Source organism: Musca autumnalis, unplaced genomic scaffold (genome assembly GCF_047663935.1).
Source record: "Musca autumnalis isolate F117 unplaced genomic scaffold, ASM4766393v1 scaffold_2, whole genome shotgun sequence".
Lineage (NCBI taxonomy): Eukaryota > Metazoa > Arthropoda > Insecta > Diptera > Muscidae > Musca > Musca autumnalis.
In genome coordinates, this window is record NW_027411755.1 from 30,059,622 (window position 1) to 30,081,742 (window position 22,121).

Consider the following 22,121-nt stretch of genomic DNA (forward strand, 5'->3'; position numbering starts at 1 on the left):
TGTTATCTGCAATATAATCTGTTCGTATAAAATCACCATGTAATTCTTTTTACAATTTAATTTGTTTTGAATTATTGTTTGATATTTAACGTGAGTTTCTATACAATTCGTTAATTTGTGTCCTTTGGAAATTACAAAAAAAAAAGGATGAGTATCAAGTGGTGTTTTTTAATTGCATGCCTGATATTGCTATGCAATTATGGCTATGCATCAAAAAGGACCGAAGCAAATACGATATCGTATAAGCATGTAAGTATATAGGAAAGGTATAGCACATAATAAACTGATAAGAATAATTTGTATCTACTTTCATGCATGAAAATAATGTTCGGTACAATAGGGAAATCCTATTAAACCTCAGCAGACAAAGAAAAAATTGTCCTTGGTTAGGTTAGAGTTAAACAAGATCGTAAATCCAATAAACCAAAATATAAGGGAACAGCTAATCAGGCTTTCTCCACCATATACGAAACCAAATTGAAAACTTCGAAAGTGGACCAGTCAAAAGTGTTTAATCATAATTCAAAAGGCAATATTGGACAATCCGTTTTTTGTATAAGTATTATTAACAAGCTGGACAGGTCTGTTTTTTTTTCTAAAGCTACTCCAAGTTATATTTCCCTGACATTGCCATCTAGTCCTTAATTTTATAATTAGCATCGGATAAACGTCTTCTTTATTTAAAGTGTAGATTGCCCAAAGACATACAATGGTAAAGATTGGACATAGTGCATAATTCAGTTCAATTTTACTATTAAACCATAGAGGGTGTTTGGGTATAGCAGGCAACTAACAGAACACAACGGCAACAAAAACAAGTATAACATAAATTCATGTCGCCATATTTAAATTAACATTATGTTAGACCCAATGCGCCATCTGTCGATGTATAGTTGCAATGACAATGCTACATCTTGTTATGTTATATATCTTTGGATTGCGTCAGCGCGTTTTGTACATTATTTAGAATATTATTAAAAGTTACCTCTCCTTTTCAGTTATATTTCAATATTGGGTCTCAGCGATTTCCTTTCTAACGAACTTCTAACTTAGGTACTCAAAAACATGAATTCAAGTCAGATACCACAACTTACCTGTAGCAATCTAACAATGTTAGATAATTACACTTGTAAAGTAGAAAAGAGGCGGAACTTTAATCTAAGTGAGCGCTTGTAAGACCCTGATTTTTGTTAAGTGATATTTCACTTGGGCCAAAAGTGTTTAATCATAATTCACAAGGCAATATTGGACAATATGTTTTTGTATAAATATTAATAAGCTGGAGCCGGGATGGTGGCTATGAACTGGCAGCCCCAGTACCATCATAGGATACGATGGACCAATCACCCATCTATCTGAAACACAAACCGATTAACGAAACTGATACAAGAGAAACAGAAACTGAATCAACCGAAACGATGACGACCTTTAGCAAACGAAACCGGATAAGAGTAGGACAATGGAACGTTCGTACGTTAAGGGAACCCTCAAGGCTTGCCCAACTTGAGGCGCAGACAAAAAAGTACAACATTGCCGTATTGGGTATAAGCGAAATGCGTTGACCTGGGAATGGAGAGATGATATCTGCTAATGAAAACCTTGTACTGTTCAGCGGAAATGAAACAAGAAGCGAATATGGTGTAGGCTTTATAATAAGCAAGGAATTGCGCAAAACCCTCTATTCGTGGAGCCCAATTTCCGAACGCATTATAATGGCCCGTTTCTACAGCGATGTCAAAAAATATGTTACTATTGTGCAATGCTATGCACCCACGGAGGATGCAGAAGAAGAAATTAAGGACCAGTTTTACAACCAGTTAACTGCCACTATTCACAAGGTAGCGGAGCGCGACATATTACTTCTGACAGGGGATTTCAATGCAAAAATAGGTTCCAACAATGATGGCACATCTGAAATTATGGGAAAACACGGCTTGGGAGTAAAGAACAACAATGGGGAACGACTTATTGAACTTTGCCAAACATTTCAGCTGGTTATAGGCGGTTCACTATTTCCACACAAGAATATACATAAATATACATGGACGTCGGCAAACGGATACACAAAAAATCAAATAGACCACATTTGTATACGCCGCAAATGGAGAGGGTCTTTAATCGACGTGCGCACCAACAGAGGTGCTGATATTGACAGCGACCACGAGCTAGTGGTGGCGACTATAAAAATCAAGCTGAGGAGAATATATAAGAAGAACCAGAACAAAATACCGAAACGCTTTAATGTAACAAAATTGAAAAATAGTCAGAGGAGAGATGAGGTAAGCAACGCGTTAAGAGACTGTGTACTGTCGACAAACACAACATGGGAAGACACATATAAAGCAATCATAAATATAGCGAAGGATAAAATTGGTTACAACGAGAAAACGGAACGGAAAGTATGGATGTCAGAAAACACATGGAATTTAATCAACGAGCGTAATAACATGAAAATTCAAAAAATACCAACCCCACTTTTCAATCAAGTTACTCATCTTTAGCGAAAAGAGTTAAAAGAGCTGCGAGAAATGACAAAAGGAAATATTTGGAGTTAATGGCTAGCGATGCAGAAGCAGCGGCAGGTGCAAATAATATGAAAGAATTGCATCAAATTATTAATCATATTTCCAATAAAACCGGAAGCCGATCCCATGCCATAAAAGACAAAAATGGTAATCTTTTGACAGACACTGCTGAACCAACACGCAGATGGAGACAACACTTTATGGAAATAAGTAACTGTGGAAACGCGAATAATGCAGAAGCCCCTATGTCGCCAATCGAGGACGATATAGTGGATAATCAAATATCAACAGAACATCCGAGCGTAGAAGAGATCGCTAGTGTAATTACAAAGTTAAAAACTAACAAATCGCCAGGGGAAGATGGGATACCCCCGGAACTTCTACAGGCCAACCCAATCGCTTCGGCTGAATTATTATTCCCACATATACTCGAGGCATGGTCCAACGAAACATTTCCCAGCCAGTGGACAAACGGCGCCATTATAAAACTGCAAAAAAACATGATCGCAAAGATTGTAACAATTGGAGAGGCATCACGCTGCTTAATACAGTCTACAAAATAGTAGCCACAATCATAAACAACAGGCTACACTGGGTGGAAGAATCGCTACGCGACGAACAAGCTGGGTTCAGACCACATCGTAATTGTGTGGACCAGACAAATACATTGCGCATTATTATTGAACAGTCGGTTGAATGGAGATCCCCTCTTTATTTGGTATTCGTCGACTTCAAAAAAGCATTTGGCTCTTTACGGCGAAGTGCAATTTGGTCGGCATTAAAGAAAAAGAGGGTACCACAGAAAATAATAAACATTATACAAGCTATGTATACAAACAATAAACTACATGTGCGTCACAACGGAACCACAAGTGATATATTTGAAACAAATACAGGTGTTAAACAAGGTTGTCCGTTATCCCCACTCCTATTCGCCGTAACATTGGATCAAATCATGCTACAACTTGAAACGAAGAAAAGGGGAATTTTTAACGCGTGTGTAAAATCCACCCTACTTTATGGTAGCGAAACATGGAAGACTACGTCACATATAATCCAAAGACTTCAGACATTCGTGAACAGACGCCTTCGGATAATTTGTCGCATATTCTGGCCAAACCGAATCACAAACACTGATCTATGGATAATGGCAAACGAGGAACCCATAATCCGCCAAATAACAAGAAGAAAATGGAAATGGATACGCCATACACTACGGAAGCCACAGTACAGCATAGCTAGAATGGCCTTGGAATGGAACCCACAAGGTAGCAGACGTCCTGGGCAACCAAAAAACACGTGGTGAAGAACGGTCCTACATGAAATCGAAAAGCAAAATACAAACTTAGATAATTTAAAACATATTTGTAACGATAAAGTAAGATGGAATTCCTTTGTAGAAGCCCTATGTTCCCAAGTGGAATAAATAAAGGATAAAAAAATTAATAAGATGGACAGGTACGTTTTTAAAAAGATACTCGAAGTTATATTTCCCTGACATTGCCATCTATTCCTCAATATTATAATAAGCAAAGATGTATAATATTACAAAGACATACAATGGTAAAGATTGGACATCATGCAAATTTTTTTTAAATTTTCATATTCAAGCATAGAGGGCGTTTATGTATAACAGACAATTAACAGAAACAAAAGCGTACACCAATGTGAACTATGTTAAATATAACATAATTCATGTCACCATATTGTAACATCACATTATGTTAGACCACCAGCGCCATCTGCCGATGTATAGTAGCAATTGAAATGTCTTATCTTATAATATTATACATCTTTGTATTATAAGATGAGACATTTCAATTGCTACTATACATTGGCAGATGTCGCTAGTAGTCTAACATAATGTGATGTTACAATATGGTGACATGAATTATGTTATATTTAACATAGTTCACATTGGTGTACACTTTTGTTTCTGTTAATTGTCTGTTATACATAAACGCCCTCTATGCTTCAATATTAAAATTAACTCGATTGTGCATGATGTCCAATCTTTACCATTGTATGTCTTTGTAATAAGCAAAGATATATAATATAACAAGATGGGACATTTGCATCGCTACTATACATCGGCAGATGGTACTGGTGGTCTAACATAATGTGAAGTTACAATATTGTGACATGAATTATGTTATATTTAACATAGTTCACATTGGTGTACGCTTTTGTTTCTGGTTATTGTCTGTTATACATAAACGCCATCTATGCTTGAATAGTAAAATTACCTCGATTGTGCATGACAAAGACATACAATGGTAAAGATTGGACATCATGCAAAATTTTTTAAATTTTCATATTCAAGCATAGAGGTCGTTTATGCATAACAGACCATTAACAGAAACAAAAGCGTACACCAATGTGAACTATGTTAAATATAACATAATTCATGTCACCATATTGTAACATCACATTAAGTTAGACTACCAGCGCCATCTGCCGATATATAGTAGCAATTGAAATGTCTTATCTTATAATATTATACATCTTTGTGCATGATGTCCAATCTTTACCATTGTATGTCTTTGAAATTTAACTCCATTGTGCATGATGCCCAATCTTTACCATTGTATGTCTGTGGTCAATGCAGATATCAGATAGTGTGGAAAAATTGTGTGTTTTTTTTTATTTATAGCTGTTTTAACACAACATGTGTTAAAACGTAGTCTAATCACAAAGATTTTTTACAAAGTTTTTGCATTCTGCTCTATTTCGAGCTATATATCGTAGTTCATTAAACGATTTGGACGTTTCTTTACTTATTGTTCTGCGCCATGTTGTCTAAGGTCTTCCTCTCTTCCTCGAACCCTGTGGATTCCACTCCAGTGCAGCAGGCGTAACGTCATCATTCGGCTTTCGTAAGGTATGTCCGAACCATTGGTATTTTCTTCTGCGTATTTCTACTTCTATTGATGTCTGGTGAGTAACCTGCCACAGGCGTTCGTTGCTTATCACTCTTGGCCACCATATGTTGAGGATGTTGCGGAGGCATCTGTTTATATATGTTTGGAGTTTATTGGTGACAGCTTGCGTAACCAACCATGTCTCGCAGCCGTATAGAAGTGTTGATTTAACGCACGCGTTGAATATCTTAAGCTTTGTAGTTTGATTTATTTTGTTGCTTCTCCAGACACGGTACATACATGCAAAAACTCCTTTTGCTTTGCGTAGTCTGTTGTCAATATCTTCCATTGTACCCCCTGTGCTGTTTAAGACGCTGCTAAGATATTCAAAATTATCAACATTCTCTACTTCGCCATTGTTGATACATAGGGGTGAGTTGTTATTTGTGTTGATTCGCATACATTTCGTTTTGCGCGTGTTAATTTTCAGCCCAATTTTGTATGCCTCCTGAGAGATTTCTGAGATCTGTGATTGCATATCTTGATGTCTGGTTGCAAGTAGAACTATGTCGTCAGCGTATGCGAGAGCAGATAGGTTGTTGAATCTCCAGGGAATGACTTGTTTTTGGTCTAGATTGTTAAGAACCAGGTCCAGCGTTGCAATAAATAGAATTGGTGAAAGTGCACACCCTTGTTTTACCCCACTCACGCTGGGGAATTCTCCACTCAAGCACCCATCGTGTATCACCCTAGTGGAATTCCCTTCACTTCCAAGGCTTTCCATATATAATCTCTCCTTAGCGCATCGAAGGCCTTCTCAAAGTCCGCGAATGTCAGATAAAGGGTGGAGTTAAATTCTGCGTATTGTTCGATGAAGTTCCTGACCGCACTAATATGGCCTATGCAGCTACGGTTTGGTCGGAAACCAGCTTGGGTGCTGGGTAATTGTCTGTCTAACTCGCTCAAAATCAAAAGAATGATTTGATTAAACAGCTTGGTTATTGATGGTAGAAGCGAGATTTCTCTCCAGTTGTTACGGATTTTCTTGTCCCCTTTCTTTGGAAGCTTTATAATAATTGATTCCTTCCATTCATTTGGTATATCCTCCAGTATCCATATTTTTTCAAAGAGTGGGAGAAGGAGTGAGGCCATTTTTTCGGAGTTTATTTTAAAACATTCAGCGGGGATTCCGTCGTTCCCTGCAGTCTTTCCAGATTTTATCTTGAGTATTGCATCTTTAACTTCATCTATACTCGGTGGAGATGAAGATATGTTCACATTTGGTTGGGGTATGCTTGATAATAGCAACCCGTCTATGTCTTCATCATAAATGACATTTAGCGTTCGCTCAAAATGTTGCTTCCATGCCTCCAATTGTGCTGCAGTGTCTGTTACTAGCTTTCCGTTATCATCAAGGATTGGGTAGTTAAAACGTCCGCGAGAGCCATTGATATCTCTTATTATATTAAATAGATCTTTTGTATTGCCTAGCTTGTCAAGGAAAGTGTTTTTGTCGTGCTTGGCTTTTCGCTTTATTCTTGCATTAAAATTTCTGAGTTCTGCATCCAGAGATTTACTGGTGATGTCATCTGTACGAGATAGAAGCCGAATTTTCACTTTTGATCTTTCCTGAATAAGACCCCAGCATTCTTCGGACATCCACTCCTTTCTCTTTCGCTTGTGATAGCCAAGCGTGCTTTCGCATTCATTTTTCAACTGGCTTTTTAAGTTATTCCAAATTTCCTCGGGTGTATTTTCATAGTTTAGCCTAATGTTGTTTATTTTGGCGGATAGGTCATTGTGTACAGCTTCATCATTGAGATTTTTAACTTCAAACTTTTTCGCAGTTCTGATAGAGACATTTTTCTTAGGTCTGATGTTTATGCAGAGCTCACATAAGAGCAAGTAGTGATCGCTTCCTATTTCAGCGCTTCTTTTATTTCTAACATCACAGCAGATGTTAAACCAATCTCGGGAGACACAAATGTGATCTATTTGTGTGTTGACTTTTCTATTGGGCGATTTCCACGTGACTTTGTGTATGGTTTTGTGGGAAAAAATCGAACCTGCTATTTTTAAGTTGTGGTTGTTACATAATTCCAGAAAGAGCTCTCCATTTTTATTGCAAGCGCCCAAGGCATGCTTTCCCATAATATTTTCGTAACCCGAATTATTTTCACCAATTTGAGCATTAAAGTCCCCCATTAAAATAATAATATAATTTTCTGGAATCTCTGATAGCGTCTTTTCAGGTATGTTGTAGAATAATTCTTTTTCGTCTAGCATTGTCTCTTCAGTGGGTGCATAGCATGGCACGAAGGAAATATTGTTTTTCATCCCTTTCAGCCTCACCATTATTAGTCTTTCTGATATGGGTTCCCAAGACATTAATGACTTTATAATATTTTTCGAGATATAAATTCCGACTCCACGGATATGTGGATCATTTTCTCTTGGCATCCCAGAATGTAACAGTGTCCCTCCACTATCGTCTATAGTTCGGTCAGTTCCGTTCAAACGTACCTCGCTTAAACCAATTAGGTCAATTTTCAACCTCTCACATTCTTTGGTGAGCTGTTCACGCTTTCCATCTTGGTGGAAACATTGTAGCGCCATCTATTCTTCAATTTTTAATTTCATTAAATTCAATCTAGCGAATTGTTTGAGAGAAATGTGACTTACTGAGTCTACTTTTGGGCGGAATATTTAAATATTAATCAATAATGGACCAATGGTTTTCAACTGAAAGATTTAAATTAAAGTCCAGGCTTATTGATTTGCTAAGAATAAATAACGCCGATTTTGGAAAACTTTTGAAATACAAATACAAATATGTTTAAGTCTCATCCGATTATATCCTTCCCTTCTTACTAAATTATTTAAATCCAAATAACCAATGAGGACAACATTTTGTCCTGCAAACACTGCGTATTAAAAAAAAAACAAAAAGTAATACAAACAATTCCACAATTGTCTATAAATTCTCGAAAACAAATTTTCTTTTATTGATCTGTCAAATTCTTCAGTAATTTTATGTAATGTGAACAGATTAGTAAACATTTATCCAATTTTGTCGACAATTGCAGGACCGAGACCTTCAACCGCCTTACCAGCCACATGAGCCTATATTTAATGAAAGGGTAAAAAATAATTTTATTTGCAATTTTAAGATTTAAAATTTTCTGCAGTTAACTTACTCCTGCTCTAATGTATTCGCCTTTGTTGCCACCTCTACCTCTACCGCCGCCTCCGCGTCTACCTCCCCTGGCCTCAATTTGACCTGTAGCCAAGGCCAAGATTAGGGCCACCACAGCGAAAATGTGACAAAAATTCATTTTTAGTTGTTTTTCCGTTGTTTTAAGAAGTTAACTTGCCGTAACCGGAGGACTGTTAATTGTAGTCTGAGGATTCCGAGCATAACACGGAGTTTATATAGGCAAACATGTTGTGGCAAATTTCTATTTTTTACCAAAATGATTCAATGATATGCCAATAACATAATTAGTTCTTCGATAACCGCACAACAATTTATTATTGAAATTAATAGCGACTACATTCAACAATGAGGATTAATCACCAATTCTAAATAACTATTTTTTTGCAATTACCACAACTCGTGGTATCCTCTCATTCAAGTGGTCTTGACCAATCTCATCTAAAAGTGTATACAAATTTGGTTGTACAACCCTACTTTATATATCATTATTGGTACTAAAGTCTAGCGGTGAAATGCAAATAATTTGACAAAGATATATAACATAACAAGATGGGACATTTTTATTGCCAAAGACATACAATGGTAAAGATTGGCAAAGACATAGAACTGTAAAGATTGGACATAGTGCATAATGCAGTTCAATTTTCCTATTAAACCATAGAGGGTGTTTGTGTATAAAATACAACTAACAGAACACGACGGCAACAAAAACAAGTATAACATAATTTTAGGTCACCATATTGGAATATAACATTATATTAGACCTCCAGCACCATCTGCCGATGTATAGTAGCAATGTAAATGTCCCATCTTGTTATATTTTATGTCTTTGAGATTGGACATAATGCACAATGGAGTCAAATTTTAATATTCAAGTATAGAGGGCGCTTATGTATAACTGACAGTTAACAGGATGCAACAGAAATAAAATCGTACACAAATGTGAATCATAGACAAATAAAAGAATAGACAAAGCAATCCTCTCACCTAAATTCTCTCACTCACTGAGAATTGAGTCAGTTTACGAGATACTCAATTTTTAAAATGGCAAGAACTATACATTTTGAAACTATTTTTGATGGTAAAAGACAATTTGTGGGTAGTATTTGGCCGGATCTACACCCTGATATAAAAAAATCAAACAAATCTTGCAATTTACCCAAAAACAAAATGCAATTGAGTGAACACATAGCATATTGGTTGTAAGAGCGTTAAATATAACATAATGTCATGTGACAATATTGTAAAATGACATTATGTTAGACCCCCCCCCCCCAGCTCCATCTGCCGGCGTATAGTAGCAATGTAAATATCCCATCTTGTTATATATCTTTGGTCAAAGACATATATTGGTAAAGATTGGACATCATTCACAATGGAGTTCAATTTAAATATTCAAGCATAGAGTGCGTTTATGTATAACAGACAATTAACAGAAACAAAATCGTACACCAATGTGAACTATGTTAAATATAACATAATTCATGTCACAATATTGTAACTTCACATTATGTTATACCACCAGTACCATCTGCCGATGTATAGTAGCAATGGAAATGTCCCATCTTGTAATATTTTATGTCTTTGGTCTATCCCAAAGACATAAATTGGTAAAGATTGGACATCATTTACAATGGAGTTCAATTTATATATTCAAGCATAGAGTGCGTTTATGTATAACAGACAATTAACAGAAACAAAATCGTACACCAATGTGAACTATGTTAAATATAACATAATTCATGTCACAATATCGCAACATCACATTATGTTAGACCACCAGCACCATCTGCCGATGTATAGTAGCAATGGAAATATCCCATCTTGTAATATTGTATATCTTTGTCTATCCAAAGACATAAATTGGTAAAGATTGGACATCATTCACAATGGAGTTCAATTTAAATATTCAAGCATAGAGTGCGTTTATGTATAACAGACAATTAACAGAAACAAAATCGTACACCAATGTGAACTATGTTAAATATAACATAATTCATGTCACAATATTGTAACTTCACATTATGTTATACCACCAGTACCATCTGCCGATGTATAGTAGCAATGGAAATGTCCCATCTTGTAATATTTTATGTCTTTGGTCTATCCCAAAGACATAAATTGGTAAAGATTGGACATCATTCACAATGGAGTTCAATTTATATATTCAAGCATAGAGTGCGTTTATGTATAACAGACAATTAACAGAAACAAAATCGTACACCAATGTGAACTATGTTAAATATAACATAATTCATGTCACAATATCGCAACATCACATTATGTTAGACCACCAGCACCATCTGCCGATGTATAGTAGCAATGGAAATGTCCCATCTTGTAATATTTTAGCTTCGTTCCTGTACTTTTTAATGGTAAAACTCGTAAAAGAGAGAACTGCAAAAAATTTGTTCTCACACAAAAGTTTTTTGAAATAGTTCGGGAACGGAAAAATGGAAAATACGTCAAAAAAACTGGAACAAATGTCAAAGTCGGCGTATCAGCCAATCAGACGCCGGCAACCATGTTACTATTTTTTTACTCGCCCAAATTTGTCGTGTAAAAAGTTTTTAAAGAGAGCGTCATTCAGCGCCATTTTTGTTTAAAGAGAAGTGAACATTTTACAACTTTTTTGTGTACGGGAACGCTTTTTCGAGTAAAATGTGTAAAAGTCGTAAAAATTGTAAAAACTTTTTAGTTCTGGAACACAGCATTTATGTCTTTGGTCTATCCCAAAGACATACTATGGTAAAGATTGGACATCATTCACAATGGAGTTCAATTTATATATTCAAGCATAGAGTGCGTTTATGTATAACAGACAATTAACAGAAACAAAAGCGTACACCAATGTGAACTATGTTAAATATAACATAATTCATGTCACAATATTGTAACTTCACATTATGTTATACCACCAGTACCATCTGCCGATGTATAGTAGCAATGGAAATGTCCCATCTTGTAATATTGTATATCTTTGTCTATCCAAAGACATAAATTGGTAAAGATTGGACATCATTCACAATGGAGTTCAATTTAAATATTCAAGCATAGAGTGCGTTTATGTATAACAGACAATTAACAGAAACAAAATCGTACACCAATGTGAACTATGTTAAATATAACATAATTCATGTCACAATATTGTAACTTCACATTATGTTAGACCACCAGTACCATCTGCCGATGTATAGTAGCAATGGAAATGTCCTATCTTGTTATGTTATACATCTTTGGTCTATCGGTGAAAACGATAATTTTAGATAAAGATGGCGCTTGAACAATATAGTTAGGATATGATGAAGTAGTAAATAATGTATATATATTAACTATATAATTACTAATAATTTTTAAAAATCTTTTCCAGCCTGCGATCAATCAAACTTTGTCACCATCATCAGAAAACCATGTTAATATTTCATCTAATGTAGCCAGTGAAGATAAGAATCAAAAGGAACCAAAAAATTTTTTCGCATCAACATGGGATAAAACTAAAAATTATTTTCATAAAATATTTTCTAAGGTAGGTTAACAATAACATTAGACAGAACATATCGATGTCTTACTTCCTCATCCTCGCATCTTAAAAAGAAACATTTTCAAGAATGATAAAAAACGATAATTTTTTAATGCAGTTATTATGAAATTAATAATTTTCTAATAATTGCATTTAAACTTTTACCCAAAACCGTACGTATCAAAAAATTATCGCTTTTTATCTCTCCTGGATATTTTTTTTTAAATACGAGGTTGAGTAATCCAATTATTATTTATATTTAAATATTCTGTCCAAAACTATGCTTATTGAATGAATGGTACAATAATTTACAGGTAGAATTAAGTGCCAGCTGTTTTGATTCTCCTGTAATACTAGTGTCAAATTCCAAAAGATATTTTGTATTCTTATTTCTTCCTATGTACATTAGGGTTATATATTTTTTGAGAGCAAAATATCATTCAGAATAAAACCTATTTACCATGAATATCTCCGAAGATAAAACGGGAATACCTCCCTCATGTCAATGAAAGATTCTTCGAGTCCGAACGAACTGCCTCACATATTATGACACCACATATGGGGACGCTACTTCAGAGCAATTTCGTGAGGGATTTTAGCCACCGCGAAGTTGGTGTCCAAGACGGACTACACAATAATATACCCAATATCGATCTTCACACTACGATCTTGCATATTATGAACATATTTGTGTCAATTTTTGTTTTCATATGCACAATAGGGTTATGACCCAGGAAAAATCCTCATTACAAACCTCCTTTCCCACCCATTATTTTAACAAGGGCATGTCGCGCGATATATCTGGTTATTTTGTAACCACTGAAATAAGTAGTCAGAATCTACTCAGTATCTACTTATTTCAGTGGTTACAATCTACCTATTTCAGTGGTTACAAAATAACCAGATATATCGCGCGACATGCCCCTGTTAAAATAATGGGTGGGAAAGGAGGTTTGTAATGAGGATTTTTGTTGGGGACTTTTTGACCTTTTTTTCTCAAAAATGATTTCCTGTAGCAGGAATGAATGAACTTTCATCGTCCATGACAACCCGAAGAACTCGATCCAGCACTTGTTGCTGGCAACTGATGAACTTGGGTGCGTGGTATCCTTTCGCTTCAAACATTTGCTGCAGTCGAACTACAACGCCTGTCTTGTTGCCGGTATTCACGCTTGTTGTATCAGCAACAATCATCATCAGAGGTTGAACTCCTCTAACACATTCTGGAGACCTTCTGTGATTGTTTTAGCTTTCCCACCTTTCAATGTGAGCCCAGTCAATCTAATTTCTTTAAATTCGTTCTTGAGGACCAATGCCTGATATTCATAGCTCTCAAGGTGTTTGCCGTCAAAATGCATGCTCCACTTATCTAGATAAAGGGTGTTTACCGAGTGGTTCTTCAACCGAGCAGCTTCCTTGTAGATAGCCCTGTGAATTCCTGAGTGACATGGGGTTGGGATTTCAATGCCTTCAGGGGAAAGCTGCTGGAACATCGTAGCTGCTTTATTGGACGAAATCTTTGACTTGTAACAAGGCGTCTTGCAATGCCTGTTTGGTTGTGCGTCCCTTTGCTCGTTGATGCTGCATTTTTATCCTCCCAGGGACTATCTGTACTACTGTCGTAAAAATACGAGCCACTTTCGGAACAATCAGGTATCGCTATGCTGGTAAATGTGGGCGCACTCGCTTCTATTGTCTTCTTTCGCTTGGACGGGTGAATGGTATTGACACCAGCAGGTTTGCCGCTTGAATAACCAACGCGGCCTTTGCTCTCAATTTGCAGTGTTTCTCATCTTCTTTGCACATCCACTCGCCCTTTACATTAGTGATGTCAATCAGTTCCCTCATTGGATCAAAGTTTCGTTTTCTTCTGCAGCTCTCGTAGTATTTCAGAAGAGTTCTTAGTTTTGCCTGAATGGCTTGGTCCGATATATGCGGGAAGTTCAATACTTTACTCCATAGAACCTTAAGCTCACAGCAATTAGAGCGATCCTCTCTGTACGTGCTGTAGACTGAAGACATTTGATGCGACCAATGACGTGTATCTTCAGGGACATGCGACTCCTTTCACCCAGAGCTGTTTCCACAATTGCCACTATGCCTCTTCTTAATGGCGCTTGAAACTGGACTAGGTTCTTTGTTCTTCTCCGTGTTGGAAGCACTCTTCTTGAATGACATGTTATAATTAACTTTTCACTTCACTTTCACTTTTTATATTTGTTCTTTTCGGGGTTTTCGACACTTGTTGAATGACACAAAACGATCAATGAACACCTATTTATACAAGAATTTTTCAATATTTTTCTGGCAGGTACTTATAAATGGGATTATTTATGGTGACATTATACCTGATTCAGCACGTGTGCGTTGAACATTTTAAAAAATTTTAAAAAATTTCGAAAAAAATAAGGCTAATAAATGTGGTTTCTGCAGTCAACGGAAAAACACACATCAATAAAAAATACATTGAATGTAAAAAAACCGGGTAAATGTCAAAAAGGACAATGAAAACGTGACAATATCGATTAGTTGTCAATGAGAACCGTACCTAAAATTCTCTGAGCAATATTTTTGTGGAATATTTGGATGCTGTAAAATCTCATCTTGTGGTACTTTTACTACGGTTCAAGAAAGAAAGGACGAAAAGGACATGAAAGGTATTGCGTTAGAAGAATGAAATGTTCTACAAAAAGATTCGCCATTCGATTTGACTGAAGACATGTAATCTCAAAACGCAGCTACAATAACGGCAAACAGAGATATAAAGCTCTTTTCTCAAGCATCATAGGCGAAAATTCAAAAAATTCATCGCGCGATATCTCAGAACCTTGACCTATGGGGAAAATTTCCTTTTGGGTTCTTAATATACCCACTAAGGACTTTCATCTCCAGAAGGAATTTTCCACCGCACAGACCTTGAGTTCCAATTTGTGGCACAGTGTTATTAAAAAGGTCACGCACAAACCACTTTGAAATTATATTTCTGTGACAAATTTTACATTTTTTTTCTTTTTTGTTAGTTTTATAAACCCAAAACGGAAAAAATTTAAAATTTGTATTACTCCCACGAAGAGCCACATAACCTATGAATAAAATGAGACATTGATCATAAAAATCGATGAACATCTCACGTTTTTATTTACAATTAAGTGAAGGTATCACATGTTGAATCGAACGTATCTCTCGGGAAAAAACTTTGACGATTTTTTATGATTCTCACAATTTGTAAATTAGTGAAAAAAGGATAACTCATTTTTATGATTGCGGTAGGGAGATAATAAACTCTCATAAATTTATGACTAATTGCTCTACTGGTTCATTTATGGGAGTTACTCCTTTACATTCAATGTATTTTTTATTGATGTGTGTTTTTCCGTTGACTGCAGAAACCACATTTATTAGCCTTATTTTTTCGAAATTTTTTAAAATGTTCAACGCACACGTGCTGAATCAGGTATAATGTCACCATAAATAAGCCCATTTATAAGTACCTGCCAGAAAAATATTGAAAAATTCTTGTATAAATTCGATCAATGAACACCTGATCGTTTTGTGTCATTCAACAAGTGTCGAAAACCCCGAAAAGAACAAATATAAAAAGTGAAAGTGAAGTGAAAAGTTAATTATAACATGTCATTCAAGAAGAGTGCTTCCAACACGGAGAAGAACAAAGAACCTAGTCCAGTTTCAAGCGCCATTAAGAAGAGGCATAGTGGCAATTGTGGAAACAGCTCTGAGTGAAAGGAGTCGCATGTCCCTGAAGATACACGTCATTGGTCGCATCAAATGTCTTCAGTCTACAGCACGTACAGAGAGGATCGCTCTAATTGCTGTAGAGCTTAAGGTTCTATGGAGTAAAGTATTGAACTTCCCGCATATATCGGACCAAGCCATTCAGGCAAAACTAAGAACTCTTCTGAAATACTACGAGAGCTGCAGAAGAAAACGAAACTTTGATCCAATGAGGGAACTGTTTGACATCACTAATGTAAAGGGCGAGTGGATGTGCAAAGAAGATGAGAAACACTGCAAATTGAGAGCAAAGGCCGCGTTGGTTATTCAAGCGGCAAACCTGCTGGTGTCAATACCATTCACCCGTCCAAGCGAAAGAAGACAATAGAAGCGAGTGCGCCCACATTTACCAGCTCAGCGATACCTGATTGTTCGGAAAGTGGCTCGGATTTTTACGACAGTAGTACAGATAGTCCCTGGGAGGATAAAAATGCAGCATCAACGAGCAAAGGGACGCACAATCAAACAGGCATTGCAAGACGCCTTGTTACAAGTTCAGAGATTTCGTCCAATAAAGCAGCTACGATGTTCCAGCAGCTTTCCCCTGAAGGCATTGAAATCCCAACCACAGTGCTGTCTTCAAGGAAGCTACTCGGTTGAAGAACCACTTGGTAAACACCCTTTATCTAGATAAGTGGAGCATGCATTTTGACGGCAAACACCTTGAGAGCTATGAACATCAGGCAGTGGTCCTCAAGAACGAATTTAAAGAAATTAGATTGACTGGGCTCAAATTGAAAGGTGGGAAAGCTAAAACAATCACAGAAGGTCTCCAGAATGTGTTAGAGGAGTTCAACCTCTGGGGATCAATTGTGATGATTATTGCTGATACAACAAGCGTGAATACCGGCAACAAGACAGGCGTTGTAGTTCGACTGCAGCAAATGTTTGAAGCGAAAGGTTACCACGCACCCAAGTTCATCAGCTGCCAGCACCAAGTGCTGGATCGAGTTCTTCGGGTTGTCATGGACGATGAACTCCATGCGTCTACAACATCACCAAACATCGAATACTCTTTTGTGAAGGATTTGATGAAAAACTATGCTCAATTGAAAGCAGTCTTCAGTAATGGTACAACTTTGATTAAGGAAACAGGTGGATGGAGAGACGACATGAAGCTTCTCTTCTACCTTACTCGTGTTTTCCGCCATTTCACTGAGAAGACCGAGATTCCTTTTATAGATTTTAAGCAGATCCCAAACATTTGCAATGCACGCTGGAACTCTCGTGCCATTCTAGCTCTACTTGCTTTTATACTGATGCCTTAAATATGGAGCAGGTTGCGTAAAATCTGTTTATTCATTTCTTATTCATGGGCTGATCATTGGTTCAGTAGTCAATTGTTCCGCTCTGAAGATTTCGCAGAACTATCTGCAGCTCTGAATGACTACCCAAAAGTTCTCAAATGCTTGAGTACTCATTGGAAAAAAGATAAATCTCCAATTAACATTGCCCAAAGCAACCAGTGTTGTGAGCGCGCGATCAAAGATATGCAAGACTTATACAACTCCTGCCGTAACAAGGACAACCCTCACTGAGATTCATCCTCTCCAATGACAATGTGAATATTTAACTTTCTTTTGTGTTTTATGATCCTTGTTTTGTTAGTATATTTATTTTAGTTATTATTTACTTTATTATTTATATACTTTTTAATATCTACTTATAGTGACTCGAAAAAATGTCAAAAATGCATAAATAAAAATTTTCAAATGATTTTGTTAAAGCTAAGATTTTATGTAATCTTATGTAAAAGTTCGTCCCAATATGATACATGAATATGAGGTTGTAAAAAGTCATAACCCTAATGCACAACTTAAAACAATCTTTTTTAGCAGAACAGGGACCTAATTACGACATTCGCTTCAATCGAGTATTTGCTCATGAATGAAAAAATCGAACTATGAAAAACTGTTCGCGCCACCACACGTACATTTACTGAAGTAGATGCGTTAGCAATTTGTTACAAAAATGTCAAGACAAAAATAAATCATTTCGTAAATTTTTCTAGATTCGAAATTATTACCCAAAGTATTATACAACGATTTCAACAAATATTTAATTTTTTTTATTAATTATTTTGTATTTTAGTGTTTGTTTCAAAATAAACACACTTTTTACCATCTACTTTTTGCGATGGAGAGAAAACTTTTTTTGCGATGGAGAGAAGGTTGCACAAAATGTGCCTTATATTGTAAAATAAAAAAAAAAATTAAAACCCCAATAAACATATTTCTTTATTTTTTAAAATTTTGCCTGATAGGGCGAAAATCATTTTTAATGATTTTTATTAATTTTCTCGTTTAGAGTTAAGCTTGATGATCGAAATTTTTTTGCAAGTGAAAAAGGTTAGCCAATGACTCGGGCCCACACAGTCATTTTCTTTATTTCAAAAACAAAAGTTTGAAGCAACCTTTCATTTTTCATGACATTTTTAGCTACCACAAACAGTTTTGTAACAAATATCCTTCCTGCTTGCAATTGTCAATTTAGAGGAATTGAACATAAATCGAATTTTCATTAATGATTTTCAAATTTATGTAACCAAATCTAAAAATATTTATTTTTGAAATTAAAATAATTTTACTGACACATTTTTTATGTTTTTGTTTACAAATACCAGTGACACTAGTATTACATACAAAAACGAATTTCTATGTGGTTGTTGTTACGTTTGCTGTACAACAACACTTGCCTCTACCTGTAAAATAATTGTGCCATGCATTGGAGACCAAAAAATCAAGTATAGATGGAGTCATGGCGCAAAGTGTACTGGAAAGGATAGTTTTGAAGATTTCTTATTCACTTTTGGGCATTTCTGGCCAATTTTAAAGAATCCTCTGTAAAAAACATTTTTCTCTTGCAGCACGGTGATACTGTTGAGCATAATAAGACAGCTCAAATTAAAGCTGAGGAGCCAAAGAGAAAATCTTCCTTGGAAAAGGTAAATAGTGTAACAATTAAAGAAAATGATAAAGGCAATGAACCGAAACATAATCGATCGGCTAATCGGACTTTCTTAACCACACCAGAATCCAAATTAAATACTACTAAACTGGGCCATTCAAAATTGAATGATTATAATAATGTCGGCAATAGTGAACACTCCATTTTTAAAATCACATAAAGCCACTGGTCGTTTAGACTACACAAAATATGGTTGCAAAAATTGGCGTAAAACTCTGGATTTTTCGAATATTTTTGTGGGTTTTTAGAAATACACCTATATTAGCCTCCAAAGTTGTTGGCATTTTTAAAAGAAGGCTCGATTCGAAGAAAACTCTAAATTTTAGAGAAAAAGTTACTTGTTTAAAAATGCTTAAGAAGTCTCAAAAATATCATTTTCATATACAATTTTTTGTTTTATTTTTTTTTTTTCAAATATAATAAATAATTATTAATATTTTTTCAGTCTGGGGTCAATCAAACTTTGTCACCATCATCAGGACACCAATTTAATATTACATCCAATATAGTCGGTAATGCTGAACATAAAGAGCCAAAGCAAGTCGAACCCAAAAAACCAAACAAAAAATCCACATGGAATTCGGTTAAAAATGGCCTCGCTAAAAAAGCTGCTACGGTAGGTGACTATAAAATTGGAACGAAAAAATAATTTTCATCATCAAGTATTAAAAAAAGAATATGTACTTAGTTTTGGGATGACTACTAAGATTCCTTAAAGATCATAAGTAGTTGAATGTAGAATAATTTTGTTATTATTCTTTTTCCAGGAGCCAAAGAACACAAAACCTGCCCTAAAGTCTACCTATGATGATTCAGTTAAACTAACTCTGATTTATGTTGGATGTGGTCTGGCAATTCTAGCGACAGTCGGAATAGTTGCTTATGTTTTCACCCGTCAACGAAAATCGTATAATACGAATTAATCAAAAAAGAAGAAAAATGTATTGAAAATTTTTAGAAATAAAAATATAATGATATTAAATTGTATTTTTTATTATGAAAAAATAAGCACTTTTTCGAACCTCAGTTTTATCTGTGTCCAAGCCCGACCGTAGGTGAGGATTAGCAGACAGAAGGTATGCCTTACAAGGGTCCAGAAAGAGCATTTGACCAAGTTGCTGAACATGACATTAAATTAGTTTTGAATTAGTATTTTGTCCTACGCTCGGAAAGTTCTTCTCCCAGGGGGGAAACTCAAAATAATGGTATGAGGTCTATAAACATCTAGAAATTCCGTCACATCAATGAATTTCATGCAACGTTCTAACATCAGTAATTTCGTTTGCAAGTTGGTGATCAATCAGTCAGTCACTCAATCGTCACTCGAAAACAATAAGTCAAGTCACAAACCCTAACGAGTTCGTACGATTATAACCATCTAACATAAGTGCAGCGCTCCCTACATGTGAAAACGTAGTTTGGAATGTAGATGTCGCAGTCATGTTCCTTGAAACGCTTGCGTGGGCCTTATTGGGGATCTTCCGACCATTACGTGGGTTTTCAAAGAATATTTTTTCATCGATTCTCAGACCAATAAACGTGGATTTTTAAAGAATATTTTTTCATTCATCCTCAGACCAATAAACGTGGATTTTTAAAGAATATTTTTTCATTCATCCTCAGACCAATAAACGTGGATTTTTAAAGAATATTTTTTCATTCATCCTCAGACCAATAAACGTGGATTTTTAAAGAATATTTTTTCATTCATCCTCAGACCAATAAACGTGGATCTTTAAAGAATATTTTTTCATTCATCCTCAGACCAATAAACGTGGATTTTTAAAGAATATTTTTTCATTCATCCTCAGACCAATAAACGTGGATTTTTAAAGAATATTTTTTCATTCATCCTCAGACCAATAAACGTGGATTTTTAAAGAATATTTTTTCATCCATCGTCAGACCAATAAACGTGGATTTTTAAAGAATATTTTTTCATCCATCCTCAGACCAATAAACGTGGATTTTTAAAGAATATTTTTTCATCCATCCTCAGACCAATAAACGTGGATTTTTAAAGAATATTTTTTCATCCATCCTCAGACCAATAAACGTGGATTTTTAAAGAATATTTTTTCATCCATCCTCAGACCAATAAACGTGGATTTTTAAAGAATATTTTTTCATCCATCCTCAGACCAATAAACGTGGATTTTTAAAGAATATTTTTTCATCCATCCTCAGACCAATAAACGTGGATTTTTAAAGAATATTTTTTCATCCATCCTCAGACCAATAAACGTGGATTTTTAAAGAATATTTTTTCATCCATCCTCAGACCAATAAACGTGGATTTTTAAAGAATATTTTTTCATCCATCCTCAGACCAATAAACGTGGATTTTTAAAGAATATTTTTTCATCCATCCTCAGACCAATAAACGTGGATTTTTAAAGAATATTTTTTCATCCATCCTCAGACCAATAAACGTGGATTTTTAAAGAATATTTTTTCATCCATCCTCAGACCAATAAACGTGGATTTTTAAAGAATATTTTTTCATCCATCCTCAGACCAATAAACGTGGATTTTTAAAGAATATTTTTTCATCCATCCTCAGACCAATAAACGTGGATTTTTAAAGAATATTTTTTCATCCATCCTCAGACCAATAAACGTGGATTTTTAAAGAATATTTTTTCATCCATCCTCAGACCAATAAACGTGGATTTTTAAAGAATATTTTTTCATCCATCCTCAGACCAATAAACGTGGATTTTTAAAGAATATTTTTTCATCCATCCTCAGACCAATAAACGTGGATTTTTAAAGAATATTTTTTCATCCATCCTCAGACCAATAAACGTGGATTTTTAAAGAATATTTTTTCATCCATCGTCAGACCAATAAACGTGGATTTTTAAAGAATATTTTTTCATCCATCCTCAGACCAATAAACGTGGATTTTTAAAGAATATTTTTTCATCCATCCTCAGACCAATAAACGTGGATTTTTAAAGAATATTTTTTCATCCATCCTCAGACCAATAAACGTGGATTTTTAAAGAATATTTTTTCATCCATCCTCAGACCAATAAACGTGGATTTTTAAAGAATATTTTTTCATCCATCCTCAGACCAATAAACGTGGATTTTTAAAGAATATTTTTTCATCCATCCTCAGACCAATAAACGTGGATTTTTAAAGAATATTTTTTCATCCATCCTCAGACCAATAAACGTGGATTTTTAAAGAATATTTTTTCATTCATCCTTAGACCAAAAAACGTGGATTT

General features: G+C 35.3%; 1 protein-coding gene across 2 annotated transcripts; it reads left to right on the forward strand.

The window, feature by feature from the left end:
* Positions 1-84: 84 nt before the first annotated feature.
* Positions 85-19,825, forward strand: LOC141392621 (uncharacterized). Of its 2 annotated transcripts, XM_073965553.1 has the most exons (5): positions 85-249; positions 11,974-12,129; positions 18,782-18,859; positions 19,328-19,498; positions 19,650-19,825. In XM_073965553.1, exons 1-5 carry the CDS (start codon positions 148-150, stop codon positions 19,803-19,805), a joined length of 663 nt encoding a protein of 220 aa, XP_073821654.1. In that variant the 5' UTR covers positions 85-147; the 3' UTR covers positions 19,806-19,825. The 2 variants fall into 2 exon arrangements, with proteins under 2 accessions (XP_073821654.1, XP_073821655.1); XM_073965554.1 differs by lacking the exon at positions 18,782-18,859.
* The last annotated feature ends 2,296 nt before the right edge of the window (positions 19,826-22,121 follow it).

Bases quoted from the DNA above. Each gene is read 5' to 3' on its own strand.
- LOC141392621 (XM_073965553.1), top strand. From the start codon at position 148: ATGAGTATCAAGTGGTGTTTTTTAATTGCATGCCTGATATTGCTATGC. The intron at 12,130-18,781 runs GTAGGTTAACAA...TTTCTCTTGCAG, and splicing joins TTCATAAAATATTTTCTAAG to CACGGTGATACTGTTGAGCA. The intron at 19,499-19,649 runs GTAGGTGACTAT...TTCTTTTTCCAG, and splicing joins TCGCTAAAAAAGCTGCTACG to GAGCCAAAGAACACAAAACC.